This window comes from Diplodia seriata (assembly GCF_021436955.1).
Source record: "Diplodia seriata strain FDS-637 chromosome Unknown scaffold_6, whole genome shotgun sequence".
Taxonomy (NCBI): domain Eukaryota; kingdom Fungi; phylum Ascomycota; class Dothideomycetes; order Botryosphaeriales; family Botryosphaeriaceae; genus Diplodia; species Diplodia seriata.
In genome coordinates, this window is record NW_027117313.1 from 107,946 (window position 1) to 127,191 (window position 19,246).

The 19,246-nt window shown below is 57.8% G+C and overlaps 2 protein-coding genes across 2 annotated transcripts; both read right to left on the reverse strand.

Annotated features, from left to right (window-relative positions):
• Nucleotides 1-1,074: 1,074 nt before the first annotated feature.
• On the reverse strand, nucleotides 1,075-1,230 carry SLS55_005968 (uncharacterized protein; the record flags this gene model as incomplete). Its single annotated transcript, XM_066777409.1, has 1 exon — nucleotides 1,075-1,230. The coding sequence occupies one exon, from the start codon at nucleotides 1,228-1,230 to the stop codon at nucleotides 1,075-1,077; it is 156 nt and encodes a 51-aa protein (XP_066631504.1).
• Nucleotides 1,231-6,806: 5,576 nt separating this feature from the next.
• SLS55_005969 (uncharacterized protein) lies at nucleotides 6,807-8,255 on the reverse strand (the record flags this gene model as incomplete). Its single annotated transcript, XM_066777410.1, has 1 exon — nucleotides 6,807-8,255. The coding sequence occupies one exon, from the start codon at nucleotides 8,253-8,255 to the stop codon at nucleotides 6,807-6,809; it is 1,449 nt and encodes a 482-aa protein (XP_066631505.1).
• Between the last annotated feature and the right edge of the window lie 10,991 nt (nucleotides 8,256-19,246).

Here is a 19,246-nt window from a genome sequence, read left to right on the forward strand (position 1 = left end):
GCGGTCTGGACTTGCGGCCGTGATGCCGCTGCCGCCGCTGGCGGGCCGTGTGCCACGGTACACGACCGACAGACCGACTCTCCCTGCACTCGGTCGGTGTGGGCTCTTTCGTTCCCGCCGGCCGGCCGGAAGGACACGCACTTGACAGAGGGGAAGATGACGAGCAGCCGTGCTAGAGCGACGGTGCGTATGTAGCGGGAGAGCGGAGCGGAGGTGTCTCCTTGCGGCTGACGATGCTTTCGTGAAGTCTTGCACAACCGGTCTGTCTGGGAGAGAGGGGGCGGGCCCCGTGATAGCTCTGGAGGTCGGGTCGGTGGTGGTCTGGCGCGTGTGTCTGCCTTGTTGGCTCATTGGCTCGGGCGAGGGGGGAGGAGGGGCATGGGGCCGGTGGGCGAGCTGTTTCGCGCTGCGGTCGTGTTTGGCTGTGTTCCGTCGGGAGATGCGATATTGGCGTGGCGCAGCGCTGCCTGCGTGTAGCAGTGGTTCGGTGTGTACGTCGGAGTTCTGGGCGGGACGGTCGGGCAGCCGGTCGAAGGGATGTTGTGCTTCGGTTTGTATATGCTACTGCCAGTCAGTGCAGGGGAGTCCAGCGGAGCGGCAATGGTAGGACCATGCTACGCTATGTTGCATCTTCGTCGTTGTGCAAAGACATGAGCCGCTCCAAGCCTTGAAGCAGTTCGAAACAACGCAAGCAAACAGAACGGGCGGATGGCGTGAAACAATGTACATTGTGAGCCAGAGCGGCCACTCCAGGTATCTTAACAATAAAAAAAAAGCGAACCAATCCCCCAATCCTTTGCGGTCATTACACTCCGTCCCACCCCACGACTGCAGGGCGCTTCAGCGCTTCGCAAAAACGCAGGCGCAAACAAGGTGCGCCGCCATGCTCAGCAAAGGTCCAGTCCGCGGACGTCTCCAACGCGTCCAAGTAAACAGCGCTTCATGCGCGCGGTCGTATCGTATCCACCCTTCATTCCCGCTCCCTCGAGCCTGGCCCTTGCTCTCCACCGCTCCCTCATCCGCCGCGTCGCCGGCGGGTATGTATCTGTCGGTTTCGCACACGGGCGTTCGCGCTCATGCCTCCTCCATAGCGGCCCGCTTGGCGCGCAGGGTCTCGTTGACCTTCTTGAGGTGCTTCTTGCGGAAGTAGATGAGGACCATGGCGAGGATGAGGATGGCGACGAAGCCGAGGAAGATGGCGATGAAGATTTCGTTGCCGGTGAGTTCCATTGTGGTGGTTTGTTGTTCGGGGGGTCGTCGAGGGAAGTGATGGGGTTGTTGGGAGGAGGGGGGGTTGTGCGATCTAAGCGGCGGTCGTTAGCGCTTTGGTCTACCAACGTGCCCGAGGTACGGTGTTACGGCTGGACTGACAGCGAATGTGGGTTGACGACGGGCGCTAGTTCCGAAAGGAGTGGCAGCAAAGATAAGCTGTTGCAGGCAGCGAGCGGGACGACGGGGGAAAGAGAGAGGGAGAGAGCGATTCTTCGTAAGAGATACGGGAGGGGCCAGGCAGGCGTTGCTTTAAAGCATCATGACGGAACCTGAATCGCTCTAACCCGGGTACGTTTTCCTTATCTCTGACAGTAGTCGCGCACCCGCACCAAAAAGCAAGAAAGAGAGGGCGAGTCGGCTACCCTGCGGTTTTAGCGCGTCCCCGGGTCGTGATTCGCTTGGCGCCGTTTTCGGGTGCGTCCGTATCTTCGTGTTCATTTCCACCGACGACCTTAATTCAGCCTGGCTATACTACCGCTATCGTGTGTATCAGGCCAGGGGGCGGCCAAGCCAGCCAGCAATCGACGTCGAAACGCGGTCGTCCATTAAGCGTTTCCCCGTCGTATATCAAAATTCGAGCAGGCCCGTTTCATGTATAATCCCGTCGAGTGCCGGGACGCCTTGATCGCGTGCGGGACAAGCTCTCTCATCATCTCGTAAGGCTGAGAGGAGGGGGGGGAAAAGCGGACGGACCGATTGCTGGGGCGCGGGCGGAAACGAGGACGAAACGAGATTGGACGAGGGTTTTGGGCAGTGGTTAACCGCTTTTGGCAGGAAAGTACGAACGCCAGGCCTGCTAGCGGCGCCGCATAAATAGATAGGTAGCGAAGAAGGATCATCGTCGCCGCCGTTCGCCGGTCGCTGCTCCGTCGCCCGTTTCTCCGCTCGTCTCGCCCGCTCGCTCGCTCCGGCCCGCCTTTCGTGTCCTCCAGGTTTCCCTTCTGATTGATTGTTATTGCGGAGACGGACGGCGATGGCTTTTGCCGTGTTTGGCGAGATTGCGGGTTTTGCGCAGGGGCGGAGACGGGACGGGCGGTGCTGCCGCAAGATAAAACGGATGGCGGGGCGGGGACACGTGGGGAACTGACGCTTCGCAGATAGAGTTGGGCCCCGAGTCAAGCTGCAACCATGGTGTTGCAAATGACATTGCAGGCGGCCATGCGCGCCCGCCGGCAAAATGATCTGGCGGCGCGTGGGCGTCATAAAGCGCACCGCTGCCGCCAACGATGCGCTGCGCAGTTCGAAGGCCGGCATCGTGTCGCGATAGAGGCAATGTGTTCGGGCCAGGACGGGACAGGGCAACGCACTCGAGGGAACGGAATCGTCGTCAATGAGTGCAAATTTTTCTACGTTGCGAAACTACCGTACTGCCCGACCACACCAGTCCTCACGCACGCCCCTATGTCAGCGACACCCATCTGCGACACGCTTCCCGGCCCTTCGCAAACCGTGACTGTGTAAAGGGACATCAGCAAACGCTCTTAACGGGAATCAGGACCTTATGACGCGATGCGAAAGCGAGTCAGAATTAGACAGCGGTGTTTCTTCAAATGGGTTTGTAGCTCGAGCTCGACGACCGAAGTCGCTTGTTATGGATTATAATCACACTCGCACGCAGAAAGCCATATCAAAAATGTTATGCGCACTTACTTCCGTCGGACGCATCTGTCATTGTTGTTGCGGCATCTCGGGACGCCAGCGGGCGGCAACGACAGCGATCGGGTCCGCGCCTCGACACGCGGGGCATCTGCGACAAGTGTGAAATTCTTAGTTAGCTGCTGCATGCGAGATTCGGAGCGGAAGGAGGTGATGGCAAAGAACTCTGGTCAGAAGCTCATTCTTGTCAAGGTGCCCCAGACCCTCAGCAGGCGTGCGTGCGTGCGTGCGTGCGTGCGTCCTTGGGCCGGTTCACTCAACAGCGCAGTATCAGGAATTATCCCTCATCATTCGAGTTCGGGCGTGCGTGCAGTAGCGAGAGAAGGGCAAGGGCAGGACTGACCGTGTGTGAGGTGGTTGTGCGCGCGTCGTCGTGGCGGCGGTCGGAGGATCAGGATCTGCTGCGTTTGAGGATGTCAGCGAGCTGTGCAAGAGCTGTGTGGGGAGTGGGAAGCGCAGAGGTGAGAAGTCCTCCCTTCAGAGTCTGAGTCTTTCGCAACGTCAACGCAACGCGCCGCCTTGCTCCCAAGTGCCGGCGTGGCTGACTCGACAGTAGCTGTTCAGGGACTTATCCCTTCATCATGGAGGACGAGTGTCTGCAGTGGATGAGGGGTGGCACTGACCTTGTGGCAATCGAATGACGGTGGCGCTGTGATCGGGGTGGTCCTGCGCTTGCAAAGTCAGCCAGCCGCCAACGACCAGATACGGTAGAGTCAGAGTAGTGGGCTGCGAGGCATCTCAGACGTGTTGGTTAGACGGTTTTTTGGTTTCATCATCAACAGTGCGCAGGTTCAGCGGTTTGACGACCGAGAACCTAGCGGGCGGTTGACTCGAAAGACGCCCCCCTGGTCATCATTGACGCGAGCAGGAGTAAGGTATCACTTGCCGTAGATCGTTCAAGGCGCACCGGGCCGCGGAACTCTGCTCTTCAAAGGTCAGCCGTTGCAACAAGAAACACGAAGGGGTGAAGAAAATGGGTGGTGCGTCGTCTCAGATACACGTTTTTTGGCATGTTCAACACAGTCGCGGAAGCCACGTGGTTGACTAAATTGTAGCCTGTGTTGGGCAACAGCGCAGAGACTAAGCTGTTGCCCAGTCATCATGGACGGGAGGGAGTGTGTGCAGTGGATTGGGGGCGTCACTGACCGTTTGCCGTTCAAGACCCTCGAGGACTTCTGCTCCTGCGCACGTCAGCCAGCTGGGCAAGGAAAATGGTCCGCGCAGAACAAATCAGGTAGTCAGTGCTCTCAGACAGTTGTGTTTTTTGCATGTCCAACCCACGCAGCCCCTGCGGCCTTGCGACCGAGGTTCCAACGTTGCTGACTTAAGTTTTAATCTCGAGTTTTCAGTCATCATTGAGCGGAGTGCGCGCGCGGTGCTGGGGACGCATGGGGATACACTCACTTGGGTGTTTTCCTGGCAAACTCGAGGAAGATCTGCAGATGAAGGTTAGCGAGCTGCCACAAGGGAAACAGTTGTCTTGTAACGAAGGTGTGGTCATGAAGTTCCTCTCAGACGGCTCAGTTGAGGTCATTGCCAACCTAGCCGCCGACGCTTACAGCCTTGAGACTGAGCTTCGGACGGTTGGCGATCCCCGCGCAGTGGCCATTTGTCATCACTGAGGCAGGTGTGCGGGCTGGGGGCAGACTGGACTTACGGAAGACAGATATGAAGGGCCCGGGTGACGCGAGTCACGGCTGACGACGCGAAGGTGCGGCATCCCACTGCGATGCGAAGAACCTGCTTGAGCGTCAGCGGGCGTTGTCCCTGGAAGCACGGTGATGCAATCATGGGAAGATGGACCTTTCAGAATTATTCGATCTTTTCACTGACAACCAGAGCACCTTCGCAAGGGAGGCGCGGCTGTCTGCAAAGTGAAGTGTCTAGTGCGGAATACGCTCATCATAGAAGGCAGGGTATGGGGAAGAACGGGCTGGAAGGACTTACCGCCGTCAAAAACTGGAGGTCTTGGTGCGGTTCCGGGTGAGAGAGGTCTTCGTTGCAATCTTGGCTGGGGTCGGGTGCGGAAACACCTGTCGGGATGCGCCGGGAGCTTTGCTCTGCTGCAAGAAACCTGTGTGGTTGGCTGCGTCAGCGCGGAGTCCGTCTAATGAGGAACAGGAAAACATGTGGTGTGGAAGATCTCATCAGGGCGTTTGCTTGATTTGACCTCACCGCGATCGCTCGTCACTTGGACTGGTTCGCTCAGAGGGTAACTCCAAATTTTTGTCATCATTGAGAAAAGGAAGACTGAAGCAGTGGAGGGATGGCTTACCGTGCTCTAATCGAGCTCAAGTCAGAGCGGCTGTCAGCCATGCTGCCCTCGCGGGCGAAAACACTCGCGACGCGTTCTGCGAAGGTTGCGAAACCGCGCATGACTCATCGCGACAGGACCTACTGAGCACCACTCGTTAGCATGTGTTCCACCAGGCGATGGAGAGGGTGAGTGTTGTGGTTGGCTTCTCAGAACGCGTTTTCTTTAACAGTGCGGACGCTGGTCCTCAGATAAGAAATCCGAAGCCGGCTCGCTAGGAATGTTCTTTCTCTAACTCATCATAGAAGAAGGGTGAAGGAATGAGGGAGGAGGTAGACTTACCATCGGTCGCATGAGGCTGGTGGTTGCGGCCGCGAGCAACGCGAGTCACCCGGTACAGAAGATCTGAGCCGCATGTCGGACGGCGCAAGGAGGATTCTGTGCGGGATGGAGTGATGTGAAGTCAGAGCTGTTCGAGAAGATGTCCCATGCTTGTCGCAAAGTGCGCAGCGCAAGGCAAGGTGGCGGAGGGCAGTGGTGGGAGGTGACGGGGTGAGGCGGGGCGGCGGGGCGGCGGACACTTACTGATCGCGAAGGCGCCTCATGAAAAGATGCGCTGCCGTCATTCGTAGCAGAGCTGAAGCAAGATCTGCTTGGTGCGCAAGCGCGTAGCAGCAGCGAAGGTCTCATTGTGGAGACGTTGTGGAGTTGGTGGAGGAGGAAGTGCAGGGAGGAAGAGGAAGAGCAAAGGAGGATGAGGAGCGGTTGGGGGTGGCGAGGCAGCGGCGCCCAGCCAGGCGCAGAATTTGTTTTGCCCGCGTGCGCGAGCGGTTGCTGAGGCGTCTGCGCTCCTTCCTTAAGCAATGTGTGCGTAGTGTTTGCGCGTGCGCGTGCTCTGAACAGTTCTGCGACCTTCCACGACCCGCCCGCAAGGGAAGGAGCAGCAGGACGGCCAGAAGAGCGAGGCCATCGCACAGCTCAGGATTCTGCTGCTAGGATCAGCGCCGCGGCGGGGTTGCGTTGGACGAGTCGCCGCCCGACGACATGATCTCCGGATGGGCGGGCTTGCCCGGACCAGTGCCTTTGCGCCCCCGCCAGCGGCGCGCTCGCCATAGACATATCAACAAATCAGCAACGCTGCCCTTGCCGGCGTACGTATGTATGACAGCCGTGTCAATTTTGCGCCGTCTCCAAGCTAAGATCTTGAACTTCTGTTCAGACGCTGAGCCATCATTTGCGCATCCCGGTCAGCAACACATGTTTACTCAGCCCAGTACAAAGCTTGTGCGCTATTCAGCACGTTTTCTTCATTTCTAGATACTGCTTTCTGTCTTGGTATGCTTCTGTTCACGCTGTTCTTGTTGATCCCACGTTGTCACCTCCTGGCGAGGCTTATACGAAGCTGTCTTTCTGCCGTCTGAGATGATGCCCATGTCCATGATCGGACCCATACCAGCTGAACCACTCCATGCTCAGCACAATTCCAACACAATCGAGAACTTTGTCCAACCCGTAGTCCCAATTTCCCCAGTCTGCAGATCAGTGTGACGTGTTCCTCCATCTGGCGGTCCCATCCGACCATCAGCCCGCACAAGCAAACATCGATACCGCCTGTTTCCGCTGCCTACAGCCTCGGCGGTGCCCAGGCGTCCTTGCTCGTTTTGTTTTCGACATCGCCAAACCACATCTCCGCGTCGCCAGCGTAGTAGCCGTGGCTGCCGGTAGGCCCAGCCCAATCCTCCTTCCACAACACCTCGTCAATGCACCTGGTGGATGGAAACGCATGAGGGTTCGAGCTATATTCCTCCGGCATCTGGCGGACAAATGCTCGCTTGGCGAAGCGAAGTGGCCACGGGACGTTACCGAAGAAGTCTTCATCGACAGGGGCCACCTCGTTGTACTGGAGGTAGAAGGTGTCCAGCCGGACACCAGCAGCCTCGAGTGGCAGGAGGAACCTCCTGACCGGGATGCGGGCATAAGTCCAGCCCTTGACTGGGAACAAGGCGACGTGTCGAAGCGTGTTGCGGTAGCGAGCAGCCGCCCACGAGAAGCTGTCCAAAAAGTTGTTGTTCCAGAATGGGAAACCGAGGCCGAGCTCGAGGGTTGTAAGGTTGTTGACGGAGGGCCGGCTGAGGCTTTCCGAGAAAACGAGGGCCTCAAGAAAGAAGATATTTTCGTCGCGGTGGGGGCAGATGTTGGTGATGCGGAGATTGTCCATACTCGGGAAGATTGAGTAGATGGAGCTCATCGTTCCACTGTTGAATCGAGGATGTGGGGTATGAGTTCTATGATCATCAAATTTCACATCATGAAAGAGGTCGAGAGTCAAGGACGAGACGCTGGGCAGGCCGCCGCTGAGTTCGGCGAACCGCTGATTTCCAAGAGAAACGATGGGGAGCTTCGAGATACTGATGCGCTTCGGAGTGCTCGCTGACTCCTTAAGAGCTTCCAGAGTTGCGTAGACGGCCTTGAGGTCTTTGGATCCCTTGATGTCCCGTGGATACCGGCACAGACCCTGTTCGATGGTGATGGACAGTTGCCCCTCGAATAGTTGCTTTTGGAGCTGGTCGGGCAGCGAGAAAGTGAAGGTGATGCCACAGTCGATGTGCACTTCCTCAAGATTGCACAAACGCGCCAATATGTACGCAAGCCACGTGCCAGCCCCCTCATACGTAACCCTCTCGTAATCAGCATGGTATTCGTACAGGTTGGCTAGCTCCGTATCTGGGGAGGGACGGCCTCGGGGAACGACGCGACGGCCAAATAGGCCTGGGATCGGAGAAGCCGTGGATATGCAGAGGGAGCGTGCGTGCTTGCAGAAGGCTTCGTCGCGTGTGATCATCTCTAGCATGTTGAGGTCGGTGGGCAGCAGCTTGACTGGCCTCTCCTGCAAGACATACGGGAAGAAGTCGGTGGCGCAACGCTTCAAAGTGCGGTTAACGGTGCGCAAGGTCAGGACCGCTTTGCCGCTGGCGTTGGTGAGGCGCACATGCTGGCTGTGCTCCGGGCTGTTCTCGAAGTCCAGCGAGATTGCGATGATCTTGACGATCAACTCGTCCGGCAGGTGAACCATGGTGGCGTGAAAGAAAGGCGTCGCTTGGTCTCGGGTTGGTGGGTGGTTGAAGAGATGGAGGAAGAGAGCGGTCGGTTGCAGGAGCGCGGCGGGTGGTTGAAGAGATGGAGGAAGAGAGTGGTCGGGCGCAGAAGAGCGGTGGTGAAATATCAGGGCACCCTGAGTGACGCACGGTCCAGTCACGGCTAAACACAGCGGGTTACGGAGAGACGGGTCCTGGAGAGACAGGTTCTCCTAGCCTCGCCGCAGGTGCTTCACTCCTCTCGAGTCAGAAATTGAACCAAATATCTGGACGCATTTGTCCGCGTTTAAGCCTCGCACCCAATCCTCAAATTGGGCCTTTGAGGATATGGGTGAACCACCCGCGCGGACAGAAATCTCGTTCAATAGAATTAAGATATATAACATCGCCAAATTCTGCGATGCCGTAAGAGTCACTGATGTAAAAAAGCTTCAAACAGCTTCGAGGTCAATGATATCAGTACTTACTATCCACTGAAGACCAACCCAAATCCGGTACTTATCTATTGCTTAACCGGATATTACTTGATTGTTTGGCTGAGAAATAACAACAACCGGTGAACACGGCCACGTGTTGGCCAGCTTGACCTTGTTTGCTCCGTTCTTATAACACACGGTGTCATTTGTGTACAAGGCGCCTCGATCTATGACGGAACCTTCCTAAAAACAGATTGACCGCTTGTGGAGCGTTGGCGGATGCCCAAGCAAACCCGTGAACGGGCTTTTACATCGACGCATTTCGCCATGAAGGAAATTACTCTCGAGGCAAATGAACATGCTGTGGAAGCTGCCTACGCAACGGTGCCCGCTCTTTGATGAGGGGGGTGCTCTCATGCTGTAGCACCGTTAACGAACTTGTCTGCCTGCGTTGATGTCAACAATTCTCACGACAGAGGCAGGAGGTCACCAGGAAAACACTACGATCACTACGTTGCGTGTTCTTAACACTCATGAAAATTGGCTCAGGAAAATTGCTTCTTGGTCTTTGCTATCTCTCCTTCTCGTGCAGGCCAAGTGGGATAAGCCCATGTCCACGTCCAACACCATCGTTCTGTCTATGACAATCTCCCTCATGTCCCCCACCTCCTTCCTCCTCCAAGAAACTAAGGCCGAAGCCCTCACTGCTTCTCCCAACACACTGCTAGAGGGGATCAGACTAATTCAAGTGTAGCTTTAAGTGTTTTGTCCATAGGAAAACCGGCTACCGAGTCGTAGCAAGGCAACGCGGCATCCTTGACATGTTCTTTCTTGAGGTCATCATTTCCCGGTCAGTAGACAAGAAGAAGGGAGGAGGAGCTTACCTGGCCAATCGTTCAGTCCAAGATGTCGTGCCTGTATGCGTGTCGTTAGCTGAACAGGGAAGAGGAGAAGAAGGACTGACCGCGGTTGCTGGCTGCCACGAGCCACCAAGTCCGCATCATCAGGCGGCGGGACTCCACGCGTATCCCAAACACCAACTCGAGCCTGTGAAATGCGCTGCTTCTCTGGCTCAAGGCCCTTCGTGCTTTGTTTTTTCTTTGTGTTTTTTTTTTCTTTCAAGATCGCGTCTGCACTCCGCCATTGTTTTTTTTTTCTCTGTCTTTTTTTCTCCTTCGACGCGCAGCTCCTCCTCTCAGGACTCAGGCCTACGCCATCCCCGCCCTCTCCACCTCCGCGGCTCAGACCTTGCACAACGATCATCACCAGCGCCGACGGCGATCCGCAGCCTTACAGCCACGTCCCACCGGGCCCGGTGCAAGGCCTAAACGCCGCCTCAGACCGTTCTTAGAAAAAGCAGTCATCATCGCCACAAGACTCAAGCCGCGAACGACCATCACCGCCTCGCCGTCTCTCCAAAACCTAAACGTTTCGGGGGGATCAGACATGCTCGTGTAGTAAAATCGCGAATAATCAGCGAGCAGAGAGCCGCCCGGTCGGCTCTCCGCTCTCAGACTGTTCTTAGTCTTCCTCTCTGCTGGAGAGAGCGTCATCACGTCCCCCCGGTTAGTCGGGCCCCTGCCTTCGCAGAGGCCGGGTGGTGGTGGGGGTGTAGGGGACTTACGGCGTTTGTGGCGGCGGGCCCTTCCCTCCCGCCTCTGTGTGTGTGTGTGTGTGTGTGTGTGCTGTAGGTGCGTCAGCTGGCGTGTCGGCGTCTGGGGGAGGGGGAGCAGAGGAGCTCACGGAATCCGTAAATGCTTGCGCCACCATGAGCCTGCAGGCCTTTCCGTGATGGCCGCTTCGACGTGCGGTTGTCTGTCACGATGATTGGTTAGCGGCTGTTTGCGTGGTGTAGGAAGTTCAAGGACGTGGGTGATGGCGCGAATCTCAGACGAGAAAGGTCGCGTCATGTGGAACCCATGCAAGAGCCCTCGTGGCTGCTTGCGCAACACATCGAGTGCTCAGCGGCTCCATAAGTCGTATCTCAGTAAAGGGGTCATCACAACTGCGCGCAAGTGTAGAGGAAGCAGGGGTCTCGACTTACAAAAGGAAGCTGACTGTGACGGCGGCTGGCACAGCACGGAGGATGCTCTCTGGCTTTGGCGACGTTGGCGGGCTCGGACAGGCGGTATCGTTCCAAGATATCTCGGACATGTGAAGAAGTTAGCGGAGTTTCTGAAAATGGAGTCCGATGTCAAAGGCAAACAGTAAAGATCTTCTCAGAGTAGCTCCCATTTTGATCAATCTTTGTTGTGCAGCAGTAGCCCCCAAGCCACGAGAGCTGGTTGCTTCAGATGGAGTAACATTGTGTATTGACACTCATCATAGAGAAAGATGCGAACGGCAAGAAGGGCTCAACTCACCGGGGAAGGACACCGCTAAGGGCGCGAGACCGCTGGCAGCAGTTGCGCTTCGTAGGTCTGCCAGCTCGGCTGGGCAAGGCGCAAGACCGTTGCTCACATGCGAGAAACCTGGATCTTGGTTAGCCGATGCCATGAAGACAAATGCGCCAGTGGGTGAGACAAAAGGTTTGGCAATCAGATACTGTGCAATTTCATCGGTCGAAACCGTCCATTCGCAGAAAGTCTCTGGCAAGCCAGGATCATCATGTGCCGGAAGTGTGCTCGACGATGGTCACTTACCTTCGCAGAGAACACCGTGCAGGCGGGGGAAACACTGCTCGCGTGAGCGGCGGGCGAAGACTTTGTCTGCAAAGAAGAAAAAAATCGTTAGCTTTCGTCAAGGATGACAAAGTTTTCAAGAACAGCGTTTGGGATCGTCGCGATGTCAGATAAAGCTCAATTCAAGATTGGTTGTCGTTCATCGGTTTGAGCCAGCCAAGAGGCGGGCATGAATCAACCATACGGTGGAGCAAATGTTCATAAAAGAAGTCATCACTCTCGCGGAGTGGGCGTTGTGTGTGAGGAAGCGGCTGGCGCTACGTACCTTTTGCCAACGAGATCTTTCGCACCACTTTCCAGCGGCAGGGACGGACGTTCCGCGCCTAGTCGGCGCTGGTCTGCGGAAAAAAAAAAAAGGTTAGCTTTCGTCAAGGAAGATAGGGTTTTCAAGAACAGCTGTATGGAATCGTCGCGATGTCAGAACCCGGATGGGTCGCTCTGGTGGTATCGATCAGAGGTCTCGAGCGCCGGAGCGCCCGCAAAACCCTCAGTCGTAGTAAAAGTTACAAAAGGTCATCATTCTTGCAGGGACGTGGGGATTGCATTCGAAGGAGAAAGAGACTTACTCGCGGCAATGGCGTACAGGCCAGTCGAGGCGACAGAGCCGCGGAAGAGCCTGCGATAATGATTAGCTTGAAGCCTTCAGGGCACGAAATACAAGCGGCGGAGAGGTGATAGATGCTTCAGACGAGGCCTGTGCAAGTGTTGTCCATCATCGGCTTTGGCAGACCAGCGGCAAGGCCAACCGGCCTGCGTTATCACCCTGTTGATTTATGTAGCGTTATAGTCATCATCGAGGAGGGAGGTTGTGGTCATGGAGGAAGACATGGCGCACCCACTTACTTGCAACAAGAGGCGGCTTGCCGACCGGTCGCGGACGACGCGACGGACAGCGCACGGTGTTGTGGCGGTGCGCTGTTGCGCGGAAGCGAAGAAGATCTGGTCAGTGTCAGTTGTGGGTTGCGGCAAGTCGGGGTGAGGACGCGCAACAGACTGGGTGAAGTCGCGACGGAAGATCTCGATCGCGAAGCTGATGGTATAAACATGCGATGAGCCTTGAAAGAAGCAGATGCAATGAGCTAGGCACGATGCTCACGGCCGTTGTGCAGTGAAGGGGTGGAGGCAGGGTGGAGCGCGGCGCGGTCCGTCGCGGGTCAGATCTTGTGGAGCTGACGAGCGACGACGCCACCCAGCGCTTGCGGGAGTTGCAAAAGGCATCAGGGGGAGAGAAAAGCTGAGAGGGTATGAGTCACTTACCTTGTGAGGATCTAGAGCGCGTTGCGTGGTTCGTTGCAAGAGCTCTGTTGCGTGGAGGATCTGGAGCGGGGGAGTTGAGGAAATGGAGGCGGAGGGCAATTTGGAGCGCTTTTTGTGCGCCCGCAAAAGCTCAGCGATGCAGCCGGCTGGCGTTTGAGGCAGGAGCGCGCGTCGGGCCAGCAGCGGTCGCTGCGAAGAGGCGTCTCCAGCCTGCGCAGCGGCTGCAACGCTTGATATCGAGGCGCTGCACCCGGTGCACCCCTCTGAGGACCTATCCTTACCATCTGATACAATTCTCGATGCTTTCTTGAAGGGGTTGATAGTGCTGGTGGCCTCCAACAGCCGTCGAAAGGCTGGGTTGGGGGGAGTGTCCCCAGCTGCGACCAGCAAGGCACGTGACTCAAGTGTAAACATCACGGCGGAGTTTGACAGCAGACCGCTCCGCCAGCCGCCAGCCCTTGAGGAGTAGCCTTTCAAAGATCTTCGGCCCTTAGCTAAAGGTGTATAGAGATCCTACAGCCCTTGACCGCGAAGTCTTGCAGTGGGCGCATCCGTGTATGACACTGCGCATGGCGCGTCGAGTACGATGAGCCTTCCCAACTGCAAGCTCGGCTACTTTTTGCATCTGTAAGCCTCTTTTATGCCACTACAGCTGACAACCCTGGTTCATTCCCCCTCCAGGCTCACTTACCGCCTTGGCTCAGCAGGTCAGCGCCGGGCAGTGCTCAAAGGGCGCGGTCCGGAAAGGTACACACACAGGACGAGGAGCACGAATGGGCAATGAAGTCTCTCTACAACACACTATGACCCGCTACCTCATGAGACAAACATCAGGTAGATATTCACGAACGCTCTTACGTAGCCACAGCCAATACGATATCAGAGTGTAGCCACTGGAACATCAGCATAGCGACCGTAAATTTCTACGAAAGTACTATCACAGCGTGGCCATCGCAAGTGGATCACCTAGAAAACAGCGCTCAGTAAGTAGCAGTGGCTGCTCTCTGGCTGTGCCCATGCCAGGTGCCCGTGCAGGAGCCAGCTGCACGCAGGATTGGTGCCTTCAATGCGCGCCTGAAGGCCTCACTACCAAAGCAACTACACAAAGAGAAGAAGGTTGCTATACCCCATGGTCTGCGGGAAGGGCACAAACGAGGATCCGTGACTGGATAAGTTTGTTGTCCCAAGGGGGAAAATGTCGAGCGCGTAAAGGGAGAAGCAGTGGCGAGGCGACAGCTGGCACGGTCACTGACGAATTGACGACCCGTCGGCGGGTGTGAAATTATAGCAGGTCGCAAGAGCAGTCTGCTGGGTGGTCTAATGCTCTATGGCTGCACTGGAACTGTGATGCATGTCTCCAAACCGTGTGGTCATGAAGTCACACCTTGAGGTTGAGAGGCATGGCTGGCTGCGTCTGAAGCGCACGGCGGGCGCAAGGACGGGCGCAAGGACGGGCGCAAGGACGGCCGCTGCCCACCGACGTCATTGCAGCCGCGGCTGTATACTCTGTGGCTGATGGGCTTGTTAGCAGTATGTTGACAAGCGCAAGGGTCTTCCGCGTTCGGCGGGCGGAGCGGCGGGGGTCGGACAGCCTACGCGGGCGCTGCGCAGGCCTGTCAGGCCCCCGGCCGGCGCTTTTGGTAGCCTACGCAAAGGGCTCCGCAGCAGGTTGATCTGGCAAACGCGTTGACTGGCAGTCTACTGGCGTCAGAGGCTTCGGTGCGTGCGCGCGCGCGCTTCATGGGGCACCGCATTGGGCGCACCCCACCCAGCGCTATCCCCAACACGACCGCCGCCACAGCGCGCATGGCCACGCATTGTGTGCCATGCGCGGTAAGCCCCTGGTACGTTCCTTACGCTCTCATTTACAGGCATTTCACTTGTACTAACAGCGCGCCGTCGCGCTTGAATTGCCCCACAGGGCTTCTGGCACCGCGTTTCGACATTCAGCAGCGCAACGGACAAACGGTTCCGCGGGAAGTGATATGAGAAAGCAACTCTAAGCCCTCAATGGCCTATGGTGGGCTCAGGGAGCCTTCTCTCCCTCTACGCACTCTTGCGCCGCCGCCGCCGTTGTTCTGTGACCCATACCAGTCCTCCCCCACCGCAGCCCATACATCCGACCCTCCCTTGCCCGATTGCAGCCATCCACGATCGGAGCAACCACTTTGACTCTCCAATCGTGGATACTATATACGTTCCAGCGTCCTCCATGCAGCACGAACAAGACGCATACGGACATCATCAAGACTGGACGCAGCAGCGGGTGCTCAACAATATTGACGGATTTCTGTGTACGCATAAGCAGGAAGCGGACTTAAATCATGAGCTACAACCGGTACGTTTCCACTGCCGCATGGGGCCGCCTCATCACACGCCAATTACGCCGTTCGAGCGTACATAGGCCCTGGCAAACCGGCGCCGTATCTGCCCACAGCGCCGGCTACGAGCTCCGGTAGGCCTCGAGGCTACATTCCACTGACCCGCTGAGACAGAATACACGCATCCCATCCCATCCGCTGGCAAGCCCGTCTGCAGGACCCATCCGCCACGAGCGCCTCTCGCCGCGGCTTTCTTCGAGTGTACAAGTGACCGGCATTCCCGAGGCACAGGGCAACACCGGATGGCTCGACGGCGTCTAGCTGTTTGATCGTTGAGGAGAAGTAGTGGGTACAATGGCGGCAGGGCAGGTCTCGCTCGGGCGTATGTATGTACAAACATACAAGCCACAAGCAGCTCAAGATGATACCGAGGCCCACGACACGGCCAACGCTAACCATCCGGCAGAGAAAGCCAATATCGGTACCACGCGTGGCTCAGGACGGCCGACCGACGAACCCTTTCTCTGCGTGGAAGAGCAGAACCCGGCGGCACGGTTGACAGAAACGAGATATCGCGTCGCCTGTGGGCGGTAAGGAGAGACAATAGAGCCAGCGTTCGAGCTGCTGAAGGCATGCTGGCGAGCCGGTCCCAGCTGAGGGGAGTATGAAGGCCACGAGGGAGCAGCGGCTGATGGTGGAGAAGGGTGGCCCATGTGTTCTCACATCACGACGAGTACGCGTACCATGGACGGAACCGCTGACGGAACACAGGCTATCCTCCCGATACGTACGCCGCTACAAACGCAAGAGACGAACGAACCCATCCGCGCAGACGGCGCAGGAAACCTAGACGCCTGTAAGGAAGGAGAACGGGACACCACAGCAGCTTGGGGCGGTGGCTTGCACCACGACGACGATCCGCGAGGCAGGGCAGTATCTCCAGATACTCTTCAGCCGGGACACTGGCGCCACCTGAGCATTTCAAGAACGTGACGGATCAGTTGCCGGGTCACGTCAATCTACAGAGTGAGACAATCAACGCACAACAGGATCGGATTACGCACCTGGAGGAGTGCATGGGTGCTATGCAGAAGGAGCTTGCAGCTCTTAAGCATAGAAGGAACTGGGCATGCTCACAAGCGTTAGGCATGGGCTAGGAATTTACTGCTTTTGGTACCCAAATTCAAGACTTTCTCCGAAATTGACCTCAACACCTTGCCTAACTGCTGTAGAGGCGCTTTGACGCCTCTCACTCCCTCCCAGGGACAAGGCCCCAGCTACGCGCTTCGCCGGGGGTCCCTTTGATAGATTTCGCCTGGCCAATCTATCATCAACACATGTTATTCATAGGTGGCCAGTCCGGTCTCCAGGGCGCGGAGCCATATACCTAGGCGACGGGCTGCGAGTATCACGCCCCCACGGGTGCGGGGGCATCCGTCGTCGTCCAGTATCAGACCCCTGCGTGCCACGCGCATGAGAAAGCGCACCGTTTGCGCTCCGTCCCTCCCGTCCCATTGTCTCGTCTGGCCCATGGCATTCGCAGCCGATGCGGGAGGCACGGAAGGGTTGTCCGCGGCGACTGGCCCTTGGGTGTAGACGCAACCGGGCTGATGGAGCGGGGCGCAGTGCAACGAATGTACGAGGTCGGAATTGGCATTGCGGCGCCTGTGGATGCCGCACCGCCCGGGAGGCGTCCTACATGTACATCGTGGCCGTTATCAGGGCATTTGGAGGTCATGCGGCCTTTTTAGGCGTATCTTGAGAGAGTCCCTGTCCGCGCCGCTGGGGAGATTCACGAGGTGTCGCCGATAGCATCGCGGGGGTCGGGTGGCGAGCCGCGCCCGGTTGACGGTGGCGGGCGGCGTGTTTGGACGCTCAGGTAAGGTGCGCCGCTCGCGCTCGCGCTGGGACGCTTAGAGCTTCGGTAGGCTGGTTTTACCGGTGCAGCTGGCATGTGGACCTGCGTGTTGGACAGCACGTCGCCGGCCTGCGAGGTCGCCTCCGGACGGCAAGACGTACGGCGTAATTCGTGGGTCGAGCGGCGTCGCGAACCCGCCCGTTGAAGAGGCGTCTGTTGGCTCCCGGAGAAGCCTGTACTGTTCGGGTCATTCGCCTCGAGGTGTGAAATGTTAGCTTCTTTACCGTATATACGATTCTCTGCTGTTCCGGGCTTCCCGGAGCATTCTAGAGAGCTAGCAGCCTGCGCCGTCAAGGCTGGGGACGGTTTCTAATCGCATCATGGAGAATGTGAACGACCGCCTCTGCAGAGGGGCCAGCCCGACACGACCGGAATTGAGTCTGATTTGGAAATTGTATGGCTTTCAGGCATTGTACGCGTGGGAAATAGCATTTGTGCTCCACCCATATGCCACCTGGGCCCGCTACGCCAGCCTATGTCGGCCTGCGGGACCCATCTGGGGAGGCAGCGGCGCTGAACCTGCGGTATGAGCATAGAGCCTTATTCTCGACGCGGAATTGGCCTCGCCCAACAAAGCAGCGGGCTGTGTATCACTCTTTGTTGCAAAACAGTGTGCATTATTGGTCTTCCGGAGTGTTACAGAGCTCCTGCTACGGGACGTGCGGTACCCAGCGTATGTTCAAGAAAACGCACTCCGTAGCGGAAGTATGGACCTCCCGAAATTGCAATGAGGTTTGTTCACGGCAACAGCACCTTTAAGCCCACCATCTCCACGGCCGAACCGCCAGTGGCATCGTCCCTTGAGAGCCGACTCTAGCGCCGGTGCGTTGTTGGAGCTCCCTTGTATGTAGGCACTCCCTCCCACGTATGCGGCAATATCACCTTGTCCCGCCCCATGCTCTGCAGCGTTTACGGCCGACGCGAAGAAACAGCGATCGATGGTGATGGGGTGTAGGGCGGGTATTCTCGGCGAATGCCAGACTGATGATAGAACATGCGAGGCTCCGCGGGCTTCCAAGACAAGCCCCAGACGTTGCTTTTCTGCGCCGCTGCTCAGTCTCCTACAGGAAGCCGTCAGCCGCATCATCACGTAAAAGGGCAAGAGGCGCGCGAGCCGTGGGAGAGGGGTTGCCGGCGGCAACAACGGGTGTGGCTTAGAGTATCCGGCACCATAGGACGGCTCTCGCGAAATGACGATGAAGCCCCAGGCGACAGCGAGACGCTACGGCCATGCTGAAGGCGTCGGCAGCCGGACGTGGTCGAGCTGATCCGCCTGAGTTGCATGGCTTTGCCACAACCCAAGTAGCAGTGCCTCAAGCCAGGCCCGGCGACTCACCTGCGCAGTTGCTGGCTTGTCCTCCCATATGTAGACAGTATCCGTGTGGGGCGCGAGGAATTCCCGATGTTGTGAGCATAAACTGCGGAGCGGTCAGCGCAGTGAGCGCATGCGTGGCTTCGATGTCGGCGGCGATCGAGGGAGAGCGGCAGCATGGTACGACATGCGCTTGAGAGCAAAAGCAACGTCCGCGGCGGCCGCCCTTCCAACAGCAATCATGGTCCTTCGATGATAGTAGCAGTCAGTATCGTTGTTCAGCAACGATGTTACATTCGAGAGAGCGGGAGTGTGACGAACGGGCGTGCCGACCAGGCACAAGCGGTGTTCACAGAACACCCGGCTTTGATGGCGGCGGCGGTCTGAATGAGTGACGATATGGTCGCTTGCGTGCTTGAGAACAGCAACAGAGCCCGCGGTGGCTTTAGCCTGTCTCTGATGGCATCATCAGTCAGTGTCCTTGTTTCTGCGATCTTTGGAGGTCATACTACCACCGCGAGTGCCGGAGCGTGAGCTCAGATCCAGCACGGCCAACGCATCGTTTCTGCAGTCGATGGGGACGGCGCAGTCGACGCGGTCCCAGCGGCCCAGGCCGACCTCCTCGTTGGCGAGGCACTGAAGCTGGATCGTCTCGTTGGTGCACCACTCGAGGCGCGCGTACGAGTCGAGGCGGCGAAGGAAGCGCTTCTGCAGCTACGCGACGGCGGGCTCGACGGCGTAGAGGCGAGGATGACGAGGCCGCCGTAGCAGACAGGCGTGTCGACGCCCGTGGGCGACGTGGACGAGTGCAACATCCGGCTTTCGCCTCGGCGGCCCCGGACAGATAGCGGCGAGCACGCGCCGACGACAACACAGCGCATAGCGGGGAATGGCGGCACGTACAAGCGGATGGGAGTCGGCGGCTGGGGGCAAGCAGGCGTGGCGTGCTGCCCGCGCTGAGAGCCTGCGGGCGCAAGCCGAAGCGCAACACCACGAGCAACACGCGGAGCAAGATTAAGACAAGAAGACAGGCGCAGCGCCGCGACACAGGGACGGAGAGCAGC